This window comes from Dermochelys coriacea, chromosome 1 (genome assembly GCF_009764565.3).
Source record: "Dermochelys coriacea isolate rDerCor1 chromosome 1, rDerCor1.pri.v4, whole genome shotgun sequence".
In the NCBI taxonomy this organism is placed as follows: domain Eukaryota; kingdom Metazoa; phylum Chordata; order Testudines; family Dermochelyidae; genus Dermochelys; species Dermochelys coriacea.
Window position 1 is genome coordinate 80,710,580 of NC_050068.2, and position 23,242 is coordinate 80,733,821.

General features: G+C 39.7%; 1 protein-coding gene across 26 annotated transcripts in view; it reads right to left on the reverse strand.

The window, feature by feature from the left end:
• Nucleotides 1-23,242, reverse strand: part of MYCBP2 (MYC binding protein 2) — a 444,438-nt gene that overhangs the window by 169,002 nt on the left and 252,194 nt on the right. For all 26 annotated transcript variants that reach the window (XM_038370114.2, XM_043504638.1, XM_043504632.1 and 23 more), the window contains 5 exons: nucleotides 22,634-22,734; nucleotides 18,229-18,447; nucleotides 11,098-11,323; nucleotides 10,550-10,668; nucleotides 2,212-2,299 (listed from right to left, as the gene is read on the reverse strand). In XM_038370114.2, coding sequence (XP_038226042.1) covers nucleotides 2,212-2,299; nucleotides 10,550-10,668; nucleotides 11,098-11,323; nucleotides 18,229-18,447; nucleotides 22,634-22,734 — 753 coding nt within the window. The remainder of the gene's footprint in view (nucleotides 1-2,211; nucleotides 2,300-10,549; nucleotides 10,669-11,097; nucleotides 11,324-18,228; nucleotides 18,448-22,633; nucleotides 22,735-23,242) is intronic.

Consider the following 23,242-nt stretch of genomic DNA (forward strand, 5'->3'; position numbering starts at 1 on the left):
AAGGGGAGCTGAATATGAGTCCAGATTCTCTTTCCAGGGAACTTAGGACCCATTTTAGGTCTTCGGGGGAGCTGGAGCCCCTTAAGAGTTTTTTTCTTTCCATTCCTGTTCTTCCCCAGGATCTACCCCCTGTACTGGCTAGATGAAGTCCTCCTCTTACTTTAGAGTCTCTCCCCATTCTGCTCTGCATCTTCCGATTGGGCTTTTCTGTACTAGAGTCATGGCTTCTTGGGGTAAGGGGACACAACACGCCTGTCCTACTCAGAGCCCTGACCTTAGTAGGGCCAGGGCTCACTGGCTGAGAACACAATTTACTCTCCTAAGAGCCTGTAAAGTTGCTTCACAGACAGAGCACCACTTGAATTTAGTTTGGTGTTTGCGCAACAGCTCTGCTATGCACGAATGGGGGCAGAGAAGCATGGCTGGGAAGCACCAGAATGCTGGCTGAGACTACTTCACTGCTCAATACCCAATCCAGGAGAAGGAGAACTAAAGGCTGCTCACTACTGCCCCCATAAATGAATAAAATTAAAGGCTGTCAGAGGCACAAGATCTCTGAAGAGAAGAAGGGGGTTGGCTAGCACAGGCTGTGATACAGCTTTGAACTGCCTCTAGAAACTGTAGACAGGAGGGGAACAGCCCATTCATATCAGAATAGTGGGAGATGCTGAGAAAGTGAGTAGGAAGAACTAGCCATTCCCTTTCCTTGCCTTGTCTCAAACATTTGCCTTTATTGTGGGATTCTGAAGTCCTCAAGTACATGAGGTGAGCCTAAAGCCTGCTGGAAGAGGAGTGCTCCAGGAAGGGCAGAGACACTGTTTTCCCTTAGGCCGTGCTCCTCGGGTCTTGAACAAACTGCTACCCAGTAGCAAACAGGGAAGGTCACAGCACTGTGGTATACTATACAAAGTATTAAAATAAGACTATACAAAGTCTAACAACTATCCCCTTTAGCAAGGAGGGAATTGCATTGTAGTCAAAAAACTGTCTTTGGAGATAATTCACGGTTAGAAAAGCCAGGAAATTGAAGTTGGGAGTATTTTAGTTTTTGTTTTTCTCTCTTGCATGGAAGAATAAAGGGAGCAGTTTGTAAGCAGGTGTCATCAATGGAAGTAAGTTTTAACTACCTCTAATCCAAGGGTGGAGGGAAGAGGGATTCTAATCAATATTACAGAATTGCCTAACATTCTTGAGAGCAAAATGAATATTTACGAGAAATGCCTATTGTGATTGAAAGTAAGATCTGCATGCTCAAGAGCACAAGAAAATACCCAATTTAAAAAAAAAATCTATTGTTTTTGTGCTTGCAACTGCACACTGATCAATGTCGCCTTGCTCATTAACATGCCCTTTCTATTAAGCACTCTCATTTGCAATATGCGAATACTTAATGGTTTTGATTGCATTTAACCTAACAAGCTAATCACTAACCTGAATCTAGCAATGAATTTAAATAGTCATAGAGACACCTTATAAGAAACTGTGAGCCTTCTGTAAACAAGAATAACTCCATTAAAGACAATGGAGCTGCACCAGGATAAAAGTAGTGAGAGGTCAGAATTAGGATCTCTCTCTTTTTAGTTCTACTTCAGTCACAATATTCTGCTCCAGTCACTTTTGCTGAATCTCATTTTTGTCACTTGTGGTACATTTTAAATTGTGTTTGTATTATTGAAAACTTGTGTGTACTGTGTCTGCTTATGAAGTAATGTAATACTTTTGATAATTTTAAAATTTGGAGAATTATTATTTTAGGCTCCAAGATCTACAGATATTCATGACCACGTAATTTTAAACAAATTGCACAGTTTACAAGTCAGCACCACAGTTACTGTTCCTTAATGATTGATGTGGAGTGTGCTAAGAAAGAACAGTGATAAGAAAAACAAATAGTAAGATACTTAAACATTTGTGAAGTACCATTAAGAAACTGGAGAACATAGCTCATACACTGGCACTCTACCTGTAGATGGGGTGAGCTGGTTCAGATTTAAATACTAGATTTCTCTCCTCCCTATACATAAGAAGGGAGTAGAATGGGTGGCAAAACAGCATTATTTATCTGTGTTAATTAATTTTTAGTCAAAGTGAAAACAAATTTTATCTTCAACTGGAAGCAAACTTAAAACTCATAGAATATTAGTAATTCACAACATATAATATAAATCAATTACCAAGGAAAAAATTATGTTCCTTAAGAGAGAGACTTACCAATGGGAAGTGCCAGATCTTTTTTCATCAAAGCAGCTGCACATGCTCCTCCTAGATTGGCCAATTCTTTCTCAAGCTGTATAATACCCTTCAAAAATAAGAGAAAAATTTAAAGCCATAGGTACAATTTCAGAAAAGAAAAGCTGAATAGTTATATCAACAGAATGCCCACAAACTACTGAAGATTGTGAGAGACAAAAATATTTGTGCTCTAGTTCAGGGGTGCTCATCCTTAGGGTCACAAACAGGTTTCATGGAGTTACAATCACCTTCCTTGCTTTATGGGAGGAGGGTCCTGATCCTTTTTTGTTGTAACATGGAATCACAGTAGAAAAAAAGATTGAAAATTATTTCTCTGATTAACAGGATTTATTAAATGTAGGTGGCTGCTAGGCTTTTAAACTCAGCAGAATCATGCTTACCAGAAGATAACTGTTTTCTTTAGTCTGTAGCATTCACTTAAAAGACAAGGAACTTGGAAACATACTACTAGATAAACCAACTGTAGATACATGCATTAATACCTTAAAGCTATGTTCCCTCTAAGATGTGCTCATGTATGCAAATTAGAGGTGTAGTTATGTTCCTGAAAAATGTGATTTTAAGTGAAATGATGTTAAGCGAATCCAATTTCCCCATAAGAATTAATGAAAATAGGGGGGGGTTAGGTTCCAGGAAAAAAAATTTCACCAGACAAAAGACTATCTATATCTATATATAAAATAGTCTTTTGTCTGGTGAAAAAAAATTCATGTACACAGAAAAAAAAATTTATATATATATATATATATTATACATACACACACAGTATAAGTTTTAAACAACCAATTTAATACTGTACTCAGCAGTGATGATTGTGAAGCTTGAGGTGGTGAAGTCAGAGGGTGAGATATTTCCCAGGGAATCCCTTACTGCTAAATGATGAACTAGCACTCGGTTGAGTCCTCAAGGGTTAACACATTCTTGTTCATGTAGCCTCACACTCTACAAAGTAGCACGAATGAAGGAAGGGGAAGCAGCATGGAAGAGAGAAACAGACACATACACCTATACCATGCGTGTGAGGGAGACACGTGCATTGCCCCTTTATATGCTGACCCCACTAAGTACATTGCCTTTTTAAGTAGATCAGCAAGCTGAGACAGCAGCAGCTGCCATCGAGCATCCTCTGTCTTGAGCCCTGTTGGCGTCCCCCCGCTGCTCTATGAAGATGGGGTAAGCGGGGGGCAGGAGCGGGGGGGAGGGGTACACCCTGACATTAGCCCCCCTCTCCTCTCCCTCTGCACAGCAAGCAGGAGGCTCCCGGGAGCAGCTCCAAGGCAGAAGTAGGAGCAGCACATGGCAGTGGGGGAGGGACAGCTGAATTACCGGACAACTGATGGCCTGCAGGGCAGCTGCTGCACAGGGAACTTAGGGGAGCGGGGAGCTGATAGGGGGGCTGCTGGTCCATCCTGGTTCCAAGCCCCTCCCCCCAGCTAGCTCCAAAGGGGTGCTCTTTCTGCAAGCAGTGGACAAAGCAGGCGGCTGTCAAACAATGTTATAAAGGAGCATTGCGCAACTTTAAATGAGCATGTTCTCTAATGGATCAGCAAAGCTACAATATTAACTGGGATGACTTAAGTGAGGAGTTACTGTATCATTACTCAAAGGGCTTCCCCCTTTCTTACCCTACTGCCTCTGTCTGAAGGGACTCCAGATTCTCCTTCCACCCAGCTGCTAGTCCTCAGGAGAAGCCCCTTACAGCCTCTTCCCTGTATATTGGCCCTCAGGGAGGGTAAAAAGCTCTGGGGTTCTTCTCCCCATTGATGTTGTTGTTCTGCGGGTGGGTGGGAAATGAGAACCCTTCTTCCCCCTTGCTAGTCCTTGTATGTGGAATGATCCCCTTCTTCCAGTGGAGGAACAGAGTGTGGCCTCTCAACCTCCTTCTGCTCTGCTCCAGATACTAGGCTCCCTTTCCCCCCCAGCTGCTCCTCTTCTACGGTAGGAAGGGGAATGTTGTTCTTCCCCAGTCAGAGGACAGGAGACTATTGTGCTCCATTCCAGTTTCTCCATTTCTCTATCGGTGGAACACAAGGGTCTGAGCTCATGTTTTAAACCTAAGAGTGCAGTCTCTCTTCCATTGTGTTCAAAGGGTCTGATTTTTGTAAGTGCTGAGTGCAATGCTACTTTAAGTTAGAGTGTGCTGTGGGTTGGCTCAGCACTTCTGAAAATTGGGTGCATGGGTTCTAAACTTGCACTCAGGAAGTTATTCATTCCACATGCAGGAAAAAGAAACAAATTAGTGGGAACAGCTAACTAGAGGAGGTTCTAGGGTAGTGATTTCCTTCAGAGATAGACAATATACAAAGGAAGACCTAAATCTCTCTGCCCAAAGAGCCCTCCAATCTGAAATCTTGATTATGTCTCACCTTCCATAGATTCAGGCTAACTAATCTGTAACTAGAGTGTGCGTCTTGGATTTAGTCTTTATGCAATTGAGCCTAAGTGGATACCGATTACAGATTCTGAAATGTTGAGTATACATGTGGACTGGCCACCCAATTGCTGCTTCACAGTATCATATTCTCTTTCTGTCCATGTACTAGTCTTGACACTAAAATAATTTGTGTTTAATGTCTAAATGGCAAGGATACCCTTCTGCTTTGTAGATTTTTTTAAAAATTAGGTTATACCGCCATTCTGTTCTGCACAAATAGGAGGTCTGTCTTTTGCATCATGAACAGTACAAAACAGTTTGATTTTCAAAAATCTTGGCGTTTTATGCAAATAGAATATAATGGTTCCAATTATATCTAAGAAATTCTGTAGTGACTACTTGTTGATACCCTTATTTGCACTGAATAGCACCATATTCTGAGTATTCCCATGAACTTCAATGGGATTGCTTGTTGAGTAAGTTTCTATTAAATGTGATCAAGGATAACAGAATCTTGCCCTATGAGAGAAAAGAGAAAAAACTAAAAAGAGATGAATACATTGACCCCTCTGAAAAATACAGCCAGATCTACTTTGTGCTCTGTCCAGCTTGACTAAGTTCCCAGGTTGTAAACTATCAGCTCCGCAGATCTGTGCAACACTCCAGAATCCCTGGCATTGGAGATTCCTGAGGGGAAAAGGTGTTGAGCTATGAACAGCTATGGATGAGAGCAGCATGAAAGATGCTCTAATTTACACTGAGGACAGGGAAGAAGTGGCTAATAACTAAGGTTAAGATTTTGTCATAGTTATTTTTAGTAAAATCAAGGACAGGTTACAGATAATAAACAAAAATTCACAGAAGCCTTTGACCTGCCCCCGAGTTTTACTTAAAAAAAACCCCTGACAAAATAGGAAGGGGGGGATCCAGCACCCACTTCTGCTGTGGCTTTGGGGGTCCCCCAGGTGCCTATGGTGGCTTGAAGATCCGGAGTCCCCGCTGCCCACAGTGGCTGAAAGTGCCAGGCTCCACTCCGTTGCAAGTGGCAGCTCTGAGTTGTGGGGTTCCCCCATCACACGGTGGCTGGGAGCTCCAAGGAGTGCTCCTCCCTGCAGATCAGAGCTCTGGAGGGCTACCCCATGCAGCTGGGAGCTGCAACTGGCAAGTCAAAATTGAGTAATTATCTAATGGTAACTGGTACACACTAATTGCTGCCAGGTGGTCTTGTATAGAACTGAGGGAGAGCCCAATGATTTTGACAGAATGTAGATAGTCCAAAGTAAGGGGAATATTTACTGACTTGGGATTTGTGTTTCAGCTGCGTGCAGATGGAAAAACTCTTCCACTCAGTTGAATAATGTTTTCTAGTGAAGTCCTTTCTGCTGTTATTAAGGATGGTTTGTACTTCAGAGCAGGAATGTTTTAAGTCTGACGCCCATCCAAAAACCAAGCAATGAGATGAAGTGCTCCGCGGATGGGGTGATTGATACTGCATTTCTCCTGGGTCAAGAGATCAGGAAAGGACAGGACACTGATTGAAGGATGAGATGACACTAAACAGAGATTTAGGAACCAAATTTATTTGAGCCATGTGGGGGTGAGGAGGATGACTCCTGCTGTGCCCTGTTCTGTTGAAATTTCCATAGGACTTGAGGTAGGAATGGTAAGGGAGGAAAGGCATAGTTCAGGTTTCCTGACCAGGTCAGAAGGATAGCATCGCCCTGAGAGCATAGACCTAGAGCTCCCATATAACAGTAGATGTTGCATTTCCTGTTCATTTGGGAGGCAAACAGATTCCAGATGGGGTTCCCCTTTGAGAGAAGATATGGTTCACTACCAAATCATGCAGTTCCCACTCATGATCAATAGCAAAATGCCTAATGGGGGGTATCTGCCAACACATTACAAGGTCCCAGAAGGTAAGATGAGGACAGGGTGATTCAATTCATAATGCACAAATTACATAAGGTGACTACTTCTATACACAAGAGAATGGATCTTGCCCCTCCTTGTTGATGTAAAAGCTGGTTATGCAGTTTAACATTATGAAGACATGATGGAACTGGTTAAACTGAAGAAAGGCATTGCAAGCCTATCAGACTGCACAAAATTCCAAAAGACTGATGTGCATCCTGGTTTCTCAGGGCATCCAGGTGCATTGTGCTACATGTCCATCTGTGTGGCCCCCCCAGCTCAACAGGGAGGCATCTGTAATTATTGTATTGCCAGTAAGGGGGGATAGTAAGGGAATGCCCACACATAGTTGATGGGATTACATTACATTACATGAGAGATTACGTTACTTTGGAAGGAAGCGTCACTGTGGTATTCATGGTGTGTTTGGTCAGCGAATGCACTGTTTGGAGCCACACCTCTAGGCAATGTAAGAAGAGTCTGGCGAATGGGGTAACAAGTGCATGAATCCACATGTCCCAGAAGGAAAACAAGTTCTGACTGGCACTTGAGGGTTGCAAACAACCTGGTCTATCAGGTTGTTCATGGCATGAAACCTGTCCCTTGGTAGAGAAGCTCTTGCTGTGACCGAGTCCAAAGACACTTCATGAAATCCATGGTCTGTATCAGAGTGAGGATATACTTTTCAAAGTTCACACTGGCTTCTAGAGAGAAAAGGAGCTGAAGTATTAATGAGGTCGATATGCAGGCCTCTTGAAATGTCCTGGCAACAAGAAGCCAGTTGGTGAAATAAGGGATGACAATCAGACTTTTCTATCTGAAATGAGTTGCTATTACCAGGATGACTAGGTAAAGAGCTTGGGATCAGTGGCAAAGCCAAATGGAAGCATTCTGTACTGGAAGTGGCCCACCATGAAACTGAGAAACTGATTGTGGGGGGGATGAATGTCCACGTGAATGTACGTGTCCGTCATAGAGGGAGCTGTAAATGGAAATGTCTTTTTACATGGGTGGGATCATGGAAGCAAGTGTGATTATATGAAATTTCAGCTTCCAAATAAAGCGGTTGAGATTGCAGAGCTAGAGAATGGGTCTCTAACACACTTTTTTTTGGGGTACTAGGAAGTATATCAAGTAAAAGTCTTTCCCCTGGTGTTGGAGAGGTTTCCACTCTATTGCTCCTCATTGGAAAAGGGACTCTACTTCCTGCCTAAGAATCCCCTCATGAGAATGGTCCCTGAAGAGGAATGGGGATGGAGTTTTTGGAGGAAGTAGGGAAGTAAACTATCGCATAGCCAGATTGGATGATGTCTAATACCCACCCACCTGGTGTTAAAGCACTCCAGTTGTAGAAACAGAGCGCTACGTGACTGTCGAAGGATATGCGGGTATAGGGAAGTGGCAGCATAACTGATAGTGTGCAGTTCTCAAACTCCCATTATAGATGTAACAGGAAAATTTTAGTAAGTGCACAAGAGAGACTTGAGCAAAACGCTCGTAAGTAGGACCTAGCGGCTTTGTCAGGACAAAATTAAAGTTCTATGACAGCAGAGGTTCCCTAATGGGAGGAACCTAGAGAATGTAGGGGAGAGAAGTCCTTGTTCTTAACAGAACTGTGTTGAGCAGATATTACAATCATACATCAGAGGGGCAACTTTCCTGGATTACAAAAGGATGATTTGAACTGTTCAAGACCAGAAATGGCCAACTGACTAATGTGGACTATCCTCCACATTGTAAGGTGAGTATCTCTAGGTTGGATTCTAGGCAGAATCCTCCCTTGTGGTTAAGACAGGACCTCTGGACAGAGAGGCAGTGATTATGGTGGCTCTCTGGCCAGCTGAAGATACCAGTGCTAACAAGGTCACATTGAGATTATTAATATAATGTTTGCTCTATCCAAACTGATATTCCTTATGACCCTGGTTATCAGGGAAATAGGAGAGAAGGCATACAGAATAGTGTTGGATTGAGTCCTGAAGCATCACATCTAAGAGGGAGCTTTTGTTCCTGTATACTCTTCTGTGATAAACTTGTCATTTGGTAGTTTTGTTGGGCACAAAGATGTCTATTACTGTATGGCCCCATTCGTCAAATGGTGCTACTGTCACCACTGATTTCAAGGACTACTTCTGTTGATTAGATGGCCTGCTGAGCAAATCTACCTCCATCTAATCACCCCTACAAGGTGAAATGCAATGAGGTTTAGCTTTAGATGAAGCACAGCCATAGTTTTATTGCTTCCACAGATAAGAGCTGGAAATGCACGCCTCCATGTTTATTGATATAGCACATGGCTATAGTGTTGTCTGTAAGCAACTGTATTATATAATTCTGCAGGGATCCGCAATAGGCTTTAAGGGCCCACTGCACTGTTTTGAGCTCTAGCATGCTGATAGAGAATCTGGACTAAGGTGTTTCAACAATCATGTACTTAGAGGTTTTGGTACTGTGGACCCCAGGCCAGACTGGAGGCAACAGTGGTGATTGTGATGGGCAATGAAGATTTCTCCTCCTCCCCAGAAGATATTTCCCCTGTTTTCCTACCAATGAAGCTATTGGAGTACTTGAGATTGGATGGACCTTTGAAGGCTGTGTACATTCACTGTATAGTGAATCACTGTGATAGAATGCACCCCTGTATTCACACTGTTCATACTACTGTAATCATCTTTGTACAAAAATATGCCTTGTAAGGTATCATCTGAAAAAGAATAATTCACTGGTCAATAATATCATGATGAAATGTGTGTAGCATATGTAAAGTTATAAACAAACTGAAATTAGCTACAGCCCACTTCATTGGATGCATACAGTGGAAAATAGAGTAGGACGATTTTACATACATAGAGAACATGAAACAATGGGTGTTACCATACACACTATAACGAGAGTGATCAGTTAAGGTGAGCTATTACCAGCAGGAAAGAAAAAAAACATTTGTAGTAATAATCAAGATGGGCCATTTCCACCAGTTGACAAGAAAGTTTGAGGAACAGTAGAGGAGAAAAATAAACATGGGGAAATAGTTTTACAAACAGTTTTACTGTTCCTCACATGTTCTTGTCAACTGCTGGAAATGGCCCATCTTGATTATCACTACAAAAGGGTATTTTTTCCTCTCTTGCTGGTAATAGCTCACTTAACTGATCACTCTCGTTATAGTGTGTATGGTAACACCCACTGTTTCATGTTCTCTGTGTATACAAAATCGTTCTACTCTATTTTCCACTGTATGCATCCGATGAAGTGGGCTGTAGCCCATGAAAGCTTATGCTCAAATAAATTTGTTAGTCTCTAAGGTGCCACAAGTACTCCTGTTCTTTTTTCAGAGATTTAAAGCATCTGTAATTATACTAAGATAAAAGTTTATAAGGAATATTAATCTTCATTCTTCATAACCTCAGACAACACCTAGTATTTGAAAGAAACTTCTCTCAATAAGCAACTTACTGCATTATTTTCTATTTTAGGGGTTTGTATACTATCTTCTGAAGAGTCTGGTACTGGCCAATGATGGAAAAAGAATAGAAGACTCTGTTCCTACAATGACTTATGCTAATAAAATGTACTTGCAGATTAATAATTATTATAGAGCATTCCTAGATTTTGAATATCTCAGCATAATGGAATCGGGGCATATGTCTTGGATAGATTTACAGGAGATATAGAGTAGTTTTGATTCAATGAATATATATATATATAATATATATATATTTTTAATGAATAATAGAATTTTATAGTGCCTTACATGTCCATAGACTGTTCCAACTGTTAAAGTTTGAGAACCCTTGTACAGTAGGATAATGCACATGCAGCTGGACAAAAAGGCATGAAACAATGAATCTCCATACAACTACAGTTCAAAAGATATGTTGAGACCATTTTAAAATATCATTTTGCTAATATGTTGGCAAAAATGTGACTAGGGAAGGGCTGTATAAAATAATTTGCCTTTAGAGAAGCACATTTATTTGGTGTAATTTTAGTAGCTTCACTTATTCTCACCTCATCAGATCCTGGACTAAATTCATATCCAATTGCAAAACACTTGAACCCATAGAAACAGGCCTTTTCATCTTTCACATAGTCTGATGCAGTCTCCAGTGAAAAGAGTGCTTCATTTCCTAACAGGAAACAATGAAATTAACATAAAATAAAATAAATCTATGTGAATTCCTCCTTTTTCATCCACTTTTGTATCACAAAAAATAAATATGAAAATTAGCCTTTAAACATAACTGGTAGAAGAAACACTTGAGCAATCTACATATCTATACCACACAGAAGAAAGCAAATAATTACTCCATGATATCCAACCAATTGCTATAATTGGCCCACCTTTCCACTCTGAATCCTGGCTTCTCCTCAGCTTTATATTCTAAAAACTAAACTTGATAATTCAGTCTCATTATTTAAGATAGTCAAAATTAGACTTTTGATGACTAAGTAAAGTTTATTCCTCTGGAAATTATTGTAATTTAAATTCACTTTTGTTAATTATACTCCCAAACCCTCCATTTTATTTAAACAGGCAATTTATAAACTCTTTTTACCTGGCAACACTAAAACCATAGTAGGCCATCCAGATGTGCCTGAAAATTTCTTTAGTTCAATCCATGAATTAAGATTTTCATGAACAGAAGTCTGCTTTTGTCCAAATCCTGAGTTCTGGAGAATTCTGACAGGAATTAGCAAGCGAAGGACATCCTCTGATTGAGCAGTGCCACACTGAGCATCGAACTCTATTGTCATCCACCTGACGCATTCTGGGAAAGTCACCTAAAACAAATATTAGTCAGAAAATAGACACAAAAATCATTGTACAACTTCTAATTAATTTTAGTTTAAGTATCTTACTTTAAACTTAATATTTAAAAATGGTCAAGTATTGAAAGATAAAGGAAAGTTACTTATCTCGATGATTTTGTTCTGGGTAAATAAAGTACTAGAACATGGACAACATCTAAAGGGTGCAGGCTGGCTACACCTTTTGGTCAACTTTTCTTTTGGTGGAGGGGGGGAGAGGAGAGACAGGCAAATTAATGTATTAGACCAAATGAAAATTTGAGTTTCAGAGAAACAGACCACACCTTAATTATCTCTGAGAAAGATCAGATAAGGAGGACCAGCTATAAGGTCTTGAAGTTGACCCACTCATGACAAGGCAATTGTCACAAGAAAAGCCATCTTCAGGGAAAGATGATCTAACAAATGTGTGGTCATAATTGTTCAATAGGCTCTGCATTGGAACCTAAGAATGATACTAAGATCCTAGGACAGAGCTGGTCCTCGGATTGTAGGAAATACCTGAAGGAGTCCTCAAAGAAATATGATCACGGGATGATGAGAAAAAAACATGACCCTGAGTTAGTTGATGATGAGCAGAAATGGATGCCAAACACACACAGAGAATATATAAATAATCCAGATATTTTCTAAGATAGTCAATATTCAAGAATATGAGGGATCTCTGTCTTTGATGAGGAGAGGCTAGGCTAGGCTAACCACTAGAAAAGCACTTCCATTTTGCAGAATAAACAAACCTACTATGATCTTTTCTACTCTGAATGAAGATATTCTGCATATCCATACAGCAAGTTTTCTCCATATCTTTTAACGAGAGAGCTTCCAGGCCATGAGATAGAGAGGGGTAAGATCTGGATGAAGTGTGCTTCAGTTGTTCTGACTGACCAAGTCTGGCAAGAGAGGACATGATATTTGGATAAAGTCTGAAGATTTGGAAATGAATACTGCCTTGGCCAGGCTGGAGTTAGGAGAATGACTAACGCAGAATCCTGATTGGTTTTCCTCAAATCATAAGGGCTTAATGGGATTACAGGATAGGCATAATAGAGACTGTCATTCCATGGAATCAGAAAAGCATCCACCTTCAAACCAGGGCTCAAACTTCTTCTAGAGCAGAAACTTGCATTTCTTATTTCCTCTGATTGTAAACAAATCTGCATGGGAAGCCCCAATGCCTGAATACTGACTTGATGACAGTCTATCAACCACCTGAGGTCCTGTATGAAGTGATTCTTTGTACAAGTGTCTGCTCAGATGATCTGCCAATATGTCATGAAGACCTGTCAAATTAATTTCTGATTATCCAGTGGTGGATACACCAATTCCACAGCACAATAGTTTCTCTGCATAAGGGAGTAGATCTGGCACCTCCTTGCTTGTAGATATAGAACATTGAAGTGGTATTGACCATCACTATTTGGATGTTTTGGGCCTTGATGCGAGTCAGAAAAGCCATACAAGCCAGATATACTGCTCTGAGCTCTAGGATGTTGCTATGCAGACAAGCCTCCTCTTTGGACTGCCAACCTTATATTGTGAGGGCATTCAAATGCTCTCTCCATCTGAACATCACGGCATGGGTCACTGTATACTTTACAGGAAATGGCAGGGAGAAAAACACCTTGACATACTTGCTGAGTATCCTTCCGCCAGTTTGGATCTGCATGTCTAAGCTGTGCAAACTGAAATGATAAAAATACTTCAGCTATCCTCGAACAACAACTTGGATGAAGCTGGGACAGGGAATCACAAACATCCATGAGGCTATATGGCCTAGCAAATGCAGATGTGTCCTCAGGGTCATCTCAGGAGTCTGCCGGGGCTGCGTGATCGTAGACACTTGTTGAATCTGGTTTGAGGCAGATACACCTCCACCATAAAGGAGTCTGAGAGCTACAATAGATTCTATTTTCTTTGTAGAAATTAGATGTTATTTGCTTTGTTTATTTTTAGTCCCAACCTCAACAACAGGTACAGTATATACTGATTGTTACCTGCTGAGGAGATTTTCCATGAGCTAGCTAATTCAGAGGTGGGCCGCTTACTGCTATACAGATGTTGATATTCCAAAATGGAACACTTTGTTTTGCTAATGTGAATTACCAACTACAAAACAGAGATATTTCCTTTGTGCTTGCTGAATGGGAATATATATCATGTAGATCGAGAGCTGGATTTTGAGGTATGAAAGCAAGACATATTATACCTATATCTCAACAATCTTGTTTGATGATGAGGTAATTCACCAATGGCCTGAAACATCTGTACAAAACATATGGGGCAGACTTATTGCTGTTGATGGCCGTAGGTGGCTGCCGCAGGGATGGAGGTGTGACTTGTGATACTTCAGGTAGATTACTGTCTTCTAGTGTGCTAAACAGACCACAATGCCCAGTAAGGCCAGGAGGAGGATATACAGGGATAAAGAGTGAGAGGCGGATATAGCAGGCAGGGGGTCCTTCTCTAAGCTACCCTGACCCCTATCCTTGGGACACCTGTCTGAAATATATGGGTCATAAAAAAGGGACCGTTGGAGGGTGGAACCACCCCCACTTATGTCCACAGCAGAAAAGAGAAATGAGTGATCTCCCTTAAATCATAGAATATCAGGGTTGGAAGGGACCTCAGGAGGTCATCTAGTCCAACCCCCTGCTCAAAGCAGGAACAATCCTCAACTAAATCATCCCAGCCAGGGCTTTGTCAAGCCTGACCTTAAAAATTTCAAAGGAAGGAGATTCTACCACCTCTCTCTAGGTAATGCATTCACCACCCTCCTAGTGAAATATTTTTTTTTTTTTAATTTTTTTTTTTTTTTTACTAATAGCCAACCTAAATCTCCCCCACTGCAACTTGAGACCATTACTCCTCGTTCTGTCATCTGCTACCACTGAGAACAGTCTAGATCCATCCTCTTTGGAACCCCCTTTCAGGTAGTTGAAAGCAGCTATCAAATCTCCCTTCATTCTTCTCTTCCGCAGACTAAACAATCCTGGTTCCCTCAGCATCTCCTCATAAGTCATGTGTTCCAGTCTCCTAATCATTTTTGTTGCCCTCCGCTGGACGTTTTCCAATTTTTCCACATCCTTCTTCTAGTGTGGGGCCCAAAACTGGACACAGTACTCCAGATGAGGCCTCATCAATGTCCAAATGGAGCAGCAGACTTGATTGGGACCTGAGAATTACGTTGTGCTGGGAGCTTTTTAGATGGTGCTGGAGATAAACCCAATATGGACAAAGAAAGCAAAAGGACAGAGTCAAATCTCTGATATAAAAAAAAACATCAGTACCAACTGCATCAGTGCCAAAACAAAAGTTGAAAGGGTCAGTACCAAATTCAACAGTGCCTATATAGTTGATACCAAAACTACTGGTGCTGAAGTGTAAGTGCAGCCTACTACTATGAGAAGGCCCTGGGGTGGTACCAAGACAGTGAGCAACAGTTAAGTCCTTTTGGGCACTATGACTCAGCCTTGAAGTGCCCTTATTAGCAGAAACAGAGAGATTTGTCCCGTTTTTTTTTTTGTACTCCCAAAAAACTTTTAGTGGAGACCCACTCGTATGCTCCTTAAAGAAGTTGAGCAGGGGTTTACCTCTCTCAACATGTGAGGAAGAAGCAGCCATGGAAGCCGCAAGAGAATGCCTCACAAGGACTGAGAGAGTCCTGGAAGACGGAGGACTTAACAGAAGCATTCTAACTGAAGATTACTCCAAACCAGATGGATCCTGCCTCTCTGGACCAGAGGCAGGTCTCACGGATTTATCCAGGAGATAAGTTTTTAATCTTGCCTCCTTGGATTCAGCAGTTCGTTACTAGTACATTACAAAGTACATTTGTCTTTAATGTGCTCCTCCCCAGGGCAAAGTAAGCATGTAGAATGTCTATGGTTGGGAGTAGAGTTGCCTCATACAATGAACAATATTTAAAGCCAAGAGATTTTTGACCATCTCTAAGGCTGACTCCTGGTACTGGCTGAATGAAAAGAACTTGCCTGAACTAAATCCTACATTAAGACACAATAAGATTCCTGTCAACTGTCTTAAACTACATTAAAACTATCCTATCCTAAGAACAGCTGTTTAAAATAAATTGGGAAAAGTGGGAGCAGAAGTACAAGAGACCAAAAACTGCTAAGTCAGCGCCATGTCTCAGCCACAGGCAGTGAAAAGGAAATGAGAGCTGGTGGTTGTGCCATTCCCTTTATGTTCTTGGGGGGAGAGAGGGTGCTAAAAGGCACAATAGGAACAGACATGACCCAACGGACACCACTGGCTAACATATTCCAATCTCTGGCACATGCGCACCAGAAATGACACACATGTAGATAAGTACTCAAAGAAAAACAGGTTTTTTTATCTAAAACAATTGAAGCAAATGACTGACTTCTGGGGACTGTGGGAAACTAGTCTGCAATTTTGGTTCTCCTTATTAGATTCTAATCATCCTTGAAAAGAAATCCAAAAGAAGGAGGCATGAGAATAATCTTTTGTACACAGATTCATCTTAGGTTTTAGAGTAGCAGCCATGTTAGTCTGTATTCGGAAAAAAAAAGAAAAGAAAAAGGAGTACTTGTGGCACCTTAGAGACTAACAAATTTGAGCATAAACGTTCGTGAGCTGTGAATACATCCGATGAAGTGAGTTGTAGCTCACGAAAGCTTATGCTCAAATAAATGCATTATCTCTAAGGTACCACAAGTACTCCTTTTCTTTTTGTAGATTCATCTTAAGTTGCCCATTTTCCAGACCATTTCCCCCTTCTTTTTGCATTGCTCTAATGGCTCCCCCATTCTCAACCAAATCAAGCATAAGCTTCTTGTCACCATTATAAGTCCCTATGCCACTTATTCCTGCTTTACCATGCAATAACCACACAATTATGATTAATGGATTTAATGTTTTTTGTCTCAGAGTAATCTCTTTAAAAATCAGGCTAATCTTTACTTTATGTGATGGCCTTACCTACAGTTTACTTCATGTGAGTGCCTTACCTATGCAACTCCATGCCTTGTTCTTTGGACTTCTTTTCATCTTAACCTTAAAGTCCAAATTTCTCGGGTTTGTAATGTTTGTTTTGGGTAATTACAACATCCACAGAATGTTTTTTTTCCCCTTAAAACTATTGATCGGCACTGTCAATAGTAACACCAATTTAAATGTTTTTTGTCCAGGATTTATTTTTCAATTATCAGTTTCATATATAAACACTAAACAAGAGACCCAAAGAGAATGCCACCATAGTTGAACATATATAGTATCAATCTTAGATAACTTTTTGAGTATTAACTTTTAAGGACTGATTCAGTGGTATGCTTTGGCTGTTTTGTGCTCTCCTAAAACTGTACAAAATAACTGAAGCATACTGGTGAATCAGACCCTTAGTATCTCAGCATGTAGCTACAGAACGTCAAGACAAGTGAGAGCTGAGGGCCTAGTATTCTACCAAGGAACTCTTTACACATATGTACAGAATTCCTCATCACAGTCATTTCAATCAACAGAATTAAGCATGCAAATTAACTGGAGAGGAAAGATGATGACTGGTTGAGTTATCTCTAATGTTACAACAGCCCCATTTACGATCAACCTAATTATAACAATTACTAATAAGTTAGTTTAATTTCAATATCATTTCCTGAAATGTAACCTAATAAGTCATCTATTGGCAATGTTTGAAGGAGCATGCTAAAATGTTATTGAGATCATCGGAGACAAAAAATATCTGACAGTGTGCCAAGTTTCTTAAATGAACCCTTTTATATTAATTTTAACTCAGACTAATTAAGAGATTTATTTGTATGTTGTCTGGAACTTCGGGGGTTCCCTGTATGAAGAAAATATTACAGGGTCAGAAACTCAACTCCTTTAGGAAGCCCAGAGAGTTTAAAGCTCAGGTGATTATTTCTGTTTTCTGCATCAGCTGCCTTACTCTCTAAACAGAGCACCCTATTTTCAAGAGCAGCAGATATGAATAAATTGCAGCTTGTATTGATTTAGTACTTGCAACCTTCTGCTTCATACTTTTGACTTCACTATGAAACGCATCAACTCTAGAAACAAATATGATTTATTGAAAACTACAGGAAGGACTTAACCTCTTGAGAATTTTGCATCCTAAATGGTGGTCAGATTCGAGGCGACCTCATGAATAATTTTAATTGCCAGATATCCTGGCCATCAAAACAAACTGGTGGTGCTACAGTATCGGGGGTCTCCCCTTGCCTAGAGCTAACTATACTTAGACTCAAAGCTCTGATATCAGATTTCATAAGAGTACATTTTAGCACTCAATAAGAATGTTGGGGATACGCATTTGGACTATCTTTCCCTATGAGGACAAACTTGTGGGGTATTATCTGTTAGGTTCATGAATAGGCAGGAGTTTGCCAGGAGCTCACAAGGAAGGTGCTTCAGTCAAAGCACAGCACTACACATCTATCTAGCTTTGTTCCTTTAAACTTTGAAAATGTGACGTATATTAAACTTTCCTTTGTTTATTTTGATTCATAACAAGAAATAAAACTTTACATTGTTAAAGAAACCATCTAAAAAGACCATCACTGCTGAACAGAAAATAAATCAGAAAGTATGTTACAACAGTGAAAACATCGGGAAACTGCGTTATTTAAATGTGTATACAAAATGAGAATTTAACTAAAAGATTCAGGTTACGTACAGCTTTGCATCAGTTGCCTCAGAACAAGTAAATAACTCATTATAGCATGAGATTCATATATATAAAATCAAACAGTCCAAATGCTGTATACTCACAGCATAGAGAAACTAGGTAACAACTTGAGAGATGTTCTTAAAAATCTATGCATATTTTGAATTTATGATATGTATTAAAAATTGCATACAGACACAGAAATGGTCCTTACCTTATAGTGGGTAACACAAGCTGGTTTATAAGGGTGTTCACTTTCTATGACAGCATAGTGATTAGAGGTAGTGCCAGCTGAGAGCCCTTGCTCAGGTTGGTTTCCTGTGGTGCTGTCTGTAGACTGATTGGGGTTAAAGGAAGGAGGGGCATACTTCTGATTCAAAACAGCTACAGAGGGAAGTAACTGCTGTACTAGGCCAAAGACTTCAACAGCAACCTGCAATATGTCACAGTAGAAGATAACATATTATATGATATTGGGAAGTCAAAAAGCCTATAGTTCTCTACAGTACTTGTTTCGAACAGTCTCAACATTAACACTATCAATGTTCAGTCATGTAATTTGTTTACTTAAAAAAAACAAAAACAAAACAAAAAAACCCACACCCTCCTCCCCTTCGTGCTTTGGCCACCATTCCAGAGGACATGCTTTCATGCTGATGGGTTCTGCTTGATAATGATCCCAAAGCATGCAGACGGATGCAAATTCATTTTCATCATCGAGTAAGATGCCATCAACAGAAGGTTGATTTTCTTTTTTGGTGGTTCAGGTTCTGTAGTTTCTGCATCGGTGTTGCTCTTTTACGATTTCTGACAGCATGTTCCACACCTCATCCCACTCAGATTTTAGAAAAAAGAAAAGGAGTACTTGTGGCACCTTAGAGACTAACAAATTTATTTGAGCATAAGCTTTTGTACATAGCATAGCTACAACGCTACGCTGTAGCTCATGAAAGCTTATGTTCAAATAAATTTGTTAGTCTCTAAGGTGCCACAAGTACTCCTTTTCTTTTTGCGAATACAGACTAACACGGCTGCTACTCTGAAACCTGTCAGATTTTAGAAGGCACTTCAGATTCTTAAACCTTGGGTCAAGTGCTGTATCTTTAGAAATCGCACATTGGTACCTTTTTTGCATTTTGTCAAATCAGAAGTGAAAGTGTTCTTAAATTGATCAACAAGTATTGGGTCATCATCCGAGATGGCCATAACACGAAATACATGATAGAATGCAGGTAAAACCACAGAGCAGGAGACATACAATTCTCTCCCAAGCAGTTCACAAATTTAATTAATGCATTATTTTAATTATTTTAATGAGCATCATCAACATGGAAGCAAGTCCTCTGGAACGGTGGCCAAAGCATGAAGGGGCACACAAAAGTTTAGCATATCTAGCACATAAATACCTTGCAACACGGGCTACAAGAGTGCCAAGCAAACACCTGTTCTCACTTTCAGATGACATTGTAAAACAGAAGCAGGCATTTATTACATTATCTCCCATAAATGTAAACAAATTTGTTTGTCTTAGAGATTGGCTGAACAAGAAGTAGGACTCAGTGGACTTTTAGGCTCTAAAGTTTTACATAGCTTTGTTTTTGGGTACAGTTATGTAAAAAAAATCCACATTTCTTAGTTGCACTGTTCACTATAAAGAGATCGCACAACAGTACTTGTATGAGGTGATTTGAAAAATACTACTTCTTTTATCTTTTTTACAGTGCAAATATTTGTAATAAAAATGATAATATAAAGTGAGCACTGTACACTTTGTACTCTGTGTTGTAACTGAAATCAATATATTTGAAAATGTAGAAAAACATTCAAAAATATTTATAATAAATTTCAATTGGTATTCTATTATTAATAGTGCGATTAACCGCAAATAATTTTTTAAATTGAGTTAATTTGTTTTGAGTTAATCGTTTATGTTAATTGCGATTGACAGCCCTAGAAAATAAGACACTGAATAAATAGTAAATAAAAGTTTAGTTACTACATTAATGCTGTATTTTCCCCTTGATCCCTATGCAAACCTCCTACAGACATTAACTATTGTGAATTTAGGGGCATAAAAAGTCTTGAATTTGTATCCCTGCCATTGAGCATAATTAAACATGAAATATGTCCCTCTCCTACAATTGGGTTTAACATATCTATAAATAATATAAAATTAACTTTAAACCTATGTTTCTAGATTTTAAGCCCACTTCAGAGAAGGGCCATCTACATTTGCCATTGACCTTCCGAAGTATAGTGTCATGTCCATTCACAGCAATATGCAGATGATCAATCATCAATATAGGCCACAAAAGTTACCAAACTGGGGAAGAAACCCCCCCTCAAATGGATGAATAGAGAATCACCTCACATATGAATTTGCTAAAGAGGGACACAGATTTCACCAAGCCAGAAAAAGTTATTTTCACGCGAAAAAAACAGAAAAAAGTCTCTTTAAAACAAAGAAATCCCATTTCAAGATCCAGAATCACAGCAATGTTAAAACTTTAAAGCAAACAATTAAATCCCATGAGGTTATTGCTTAATTTGTGAATAATGAAGTATCAAATTCTATCAATAAGCCTCATATTTTTGTTACTTTGGGGTGACCAATGCACTGAAGAAGATGGAAAGCGTCCATCTTAAAGAATCTTTTGTTATTTTTTGGTAAAATTCGTTCTGAGGCTGCAAGTTACAGCCATGTGGACTGAAGATGTTATAACAGCGGAAAATTAAAAAAAAAAGTATTCAAGTAGTCGGGGCCTGATGAAATTTATCATAGAGTACTTAAAGAACTAGCTGAGAATCTTGGAACCATTAGCAATTATCTTTGAGAACTCATGGAGGACAATGGTCTGTCCCAAAGAACTGGAGAAAGGCAAACATAGTACCTATTTTTAAAAAGGGGGAACCAAGAGGACCTGGAGAATTACAGACCAGTCAGCCTATCTTCAACACCTGGAAAAATTATTTATTAATTATTAAACAATCCATTTGTAAGCATCTAGAGCAGGGGTTCTCAAACTTCACTGCACTGTGACCTCCTTTGGACAATAAAAATTACTCCACGACCCCAGGAGTGGGGACCGAAGCCTGAGCCAGCCCAAGCCCCCCTGTGGAAGGGGAGCTAAAGCTAAAGCCCAAGGGCTTCAGGCCCAGCCAGGGGACCTGTAACCTGAGTCCTGATGCTGAGGGCTGAAGCCCTCGGCCTTTGCTCCCGGGCCACAGAAAGTCTAATCCAGCTCTGGGGTCCCTATTAAAATTGGGTCGCAACCCACAGTTTGAGAACCGCTGACCTAGAGCATAATGCTATAAGAAATAGTGTCATAATAATAGAAATAATAATAATAATAATAGAATAAATATATAAATATTTAAATAATATTTAAATAAATATATAAATAAAAAATATAAATAATAGAATAAAAATAATAATAGAAATTTGTCAAGAACAAATCATGCCAAACCAATCATAACTTCTTTCTTTGACAGGGTTACTGGCCTAGTTGACTGGGAAAAGCAATAGACATGATGTATCTTGATTTCAGTAAGGCTTTTAACACAGTCTCACATAACACACTCATAAGCAAACTAGGGAAATGCGGTCTAGATGAAGTTACTATAAGGTGCATGCAGAACTGGGTGAACGATGAAGTGAGCTGTAGCTCACGAAAGCTTATGCTCTAATAAATTTGTTAGTCTCTAAGGCGCCACAAGTACTCCTTTTCTTTTAGTCAGAGAGTAGTTATCAATTGTTCACTGTGTAGTAACTATGGCCAGAGCACTAGCACCTGCTGCAGGTTTGAGTTATTGACATGTTATTAGGGCCTGCAGCTGTGATGCAGCAGCATGGAATGCTGACCTGGGAAGGGAACAGCTCATTGGAGAGTAGCTCAAACTGGGGAAGGGGCTTGGATGACTTCAGAAGGAGAGGCAGTTGGAAAACGCTGTTGGAGAAGACGATGACGAATCTAAATGCTGAGTTAGTGAATGAACTGGGGTTGGGGTACAAAGTGAGGTTAAAAAAACTGGACATGTTTAATTTTGAGAGTGAGGGGGGCCCTGCAGGTAGGACAAGAAGAAATGGGCTTAATCTGCAGCAAGGGAGATTTAGGGTAGATATGAGGAAAACCTAACTATAAGGGTAGTTAATTTCTGGAATAAGCTTCCAAGGGAAGCTCTGGAATCCCCATCAATGAAGGTTTTTAAGAACAGGATGAACAAACACTTGTCAGAGATGGTCTAGGTTTATTTAGTTGGTCCTGCCTCAGCACAGGGGGCTGGATTTACTGACTTCTTGAGGTCCCTTCCAGCACTACATTTCTATGAATCTATGAAAAAGCGGCTAAGAAAACATTGCTATAAATTGGTCTTTTAGATAAGTAATATTCTGAGACAACATTAGAGAAAGGTAAGGGTAGAGAAAGTGCCTATAGGCAATTCTTGTTACCATGGCTGAAAAACCCTAACACTTCTGAGGCAGCCTTTAATGTGGCAAGTGTTCTAAGGTGAATCAAGAATTCACAAGAATATACAAACACAAAAGTGCCTTTCAGACCACAGCCATCTCTTATACAGCATTTTAAAAATACATCTGTACAGGCTACTGAAGAACATACCTTGGGAATCGCTGCAGCTACTGGTCCTATGTAGGCTATTATAAGAGGAAGCAGCATTGAAAACAGACTGGAAGAGCTGAGCAATTCTGGAATGTCTTCAGCTAAACAAAGATAATTACAATAATTGGATATCATTCTTTATAATGAATGTATTATAGCTCCGACAAAATTAAATTCTTCTGTTTTGCCAACTGTATAGTAATGGTTTATAGAGTAAAAACTTATGTTTACATTGATGCATTTTCAGTATAAATTTTCATCATAAAGTACACCCTGTTTCAGAGTCAACTTAAGAGCCTGCAAAATTCGTTTTAAGGTAAAATCCCCATTTAAAACATTCACTTCATAAAAAGCTTCATTTGTTAGAGCAGAAATAAAGTATTCTGTCAATTACTACTACTAAAGGTATAAAAACTGTTAAATTCAAAATAAAATCTACAACAAATTTCTAAAACATGGTCTAATATATTAGAGTCAATTAATCCTTATTCTGAAGTAGTAGCCCAAACAACACTAATTATTTAAGACCAAATGATAATCTCCTAAAAATGGGGATTTATTGTGAAAATGCTCAAACACATTATCTTCAACAGTTTTGCTGATAAACAC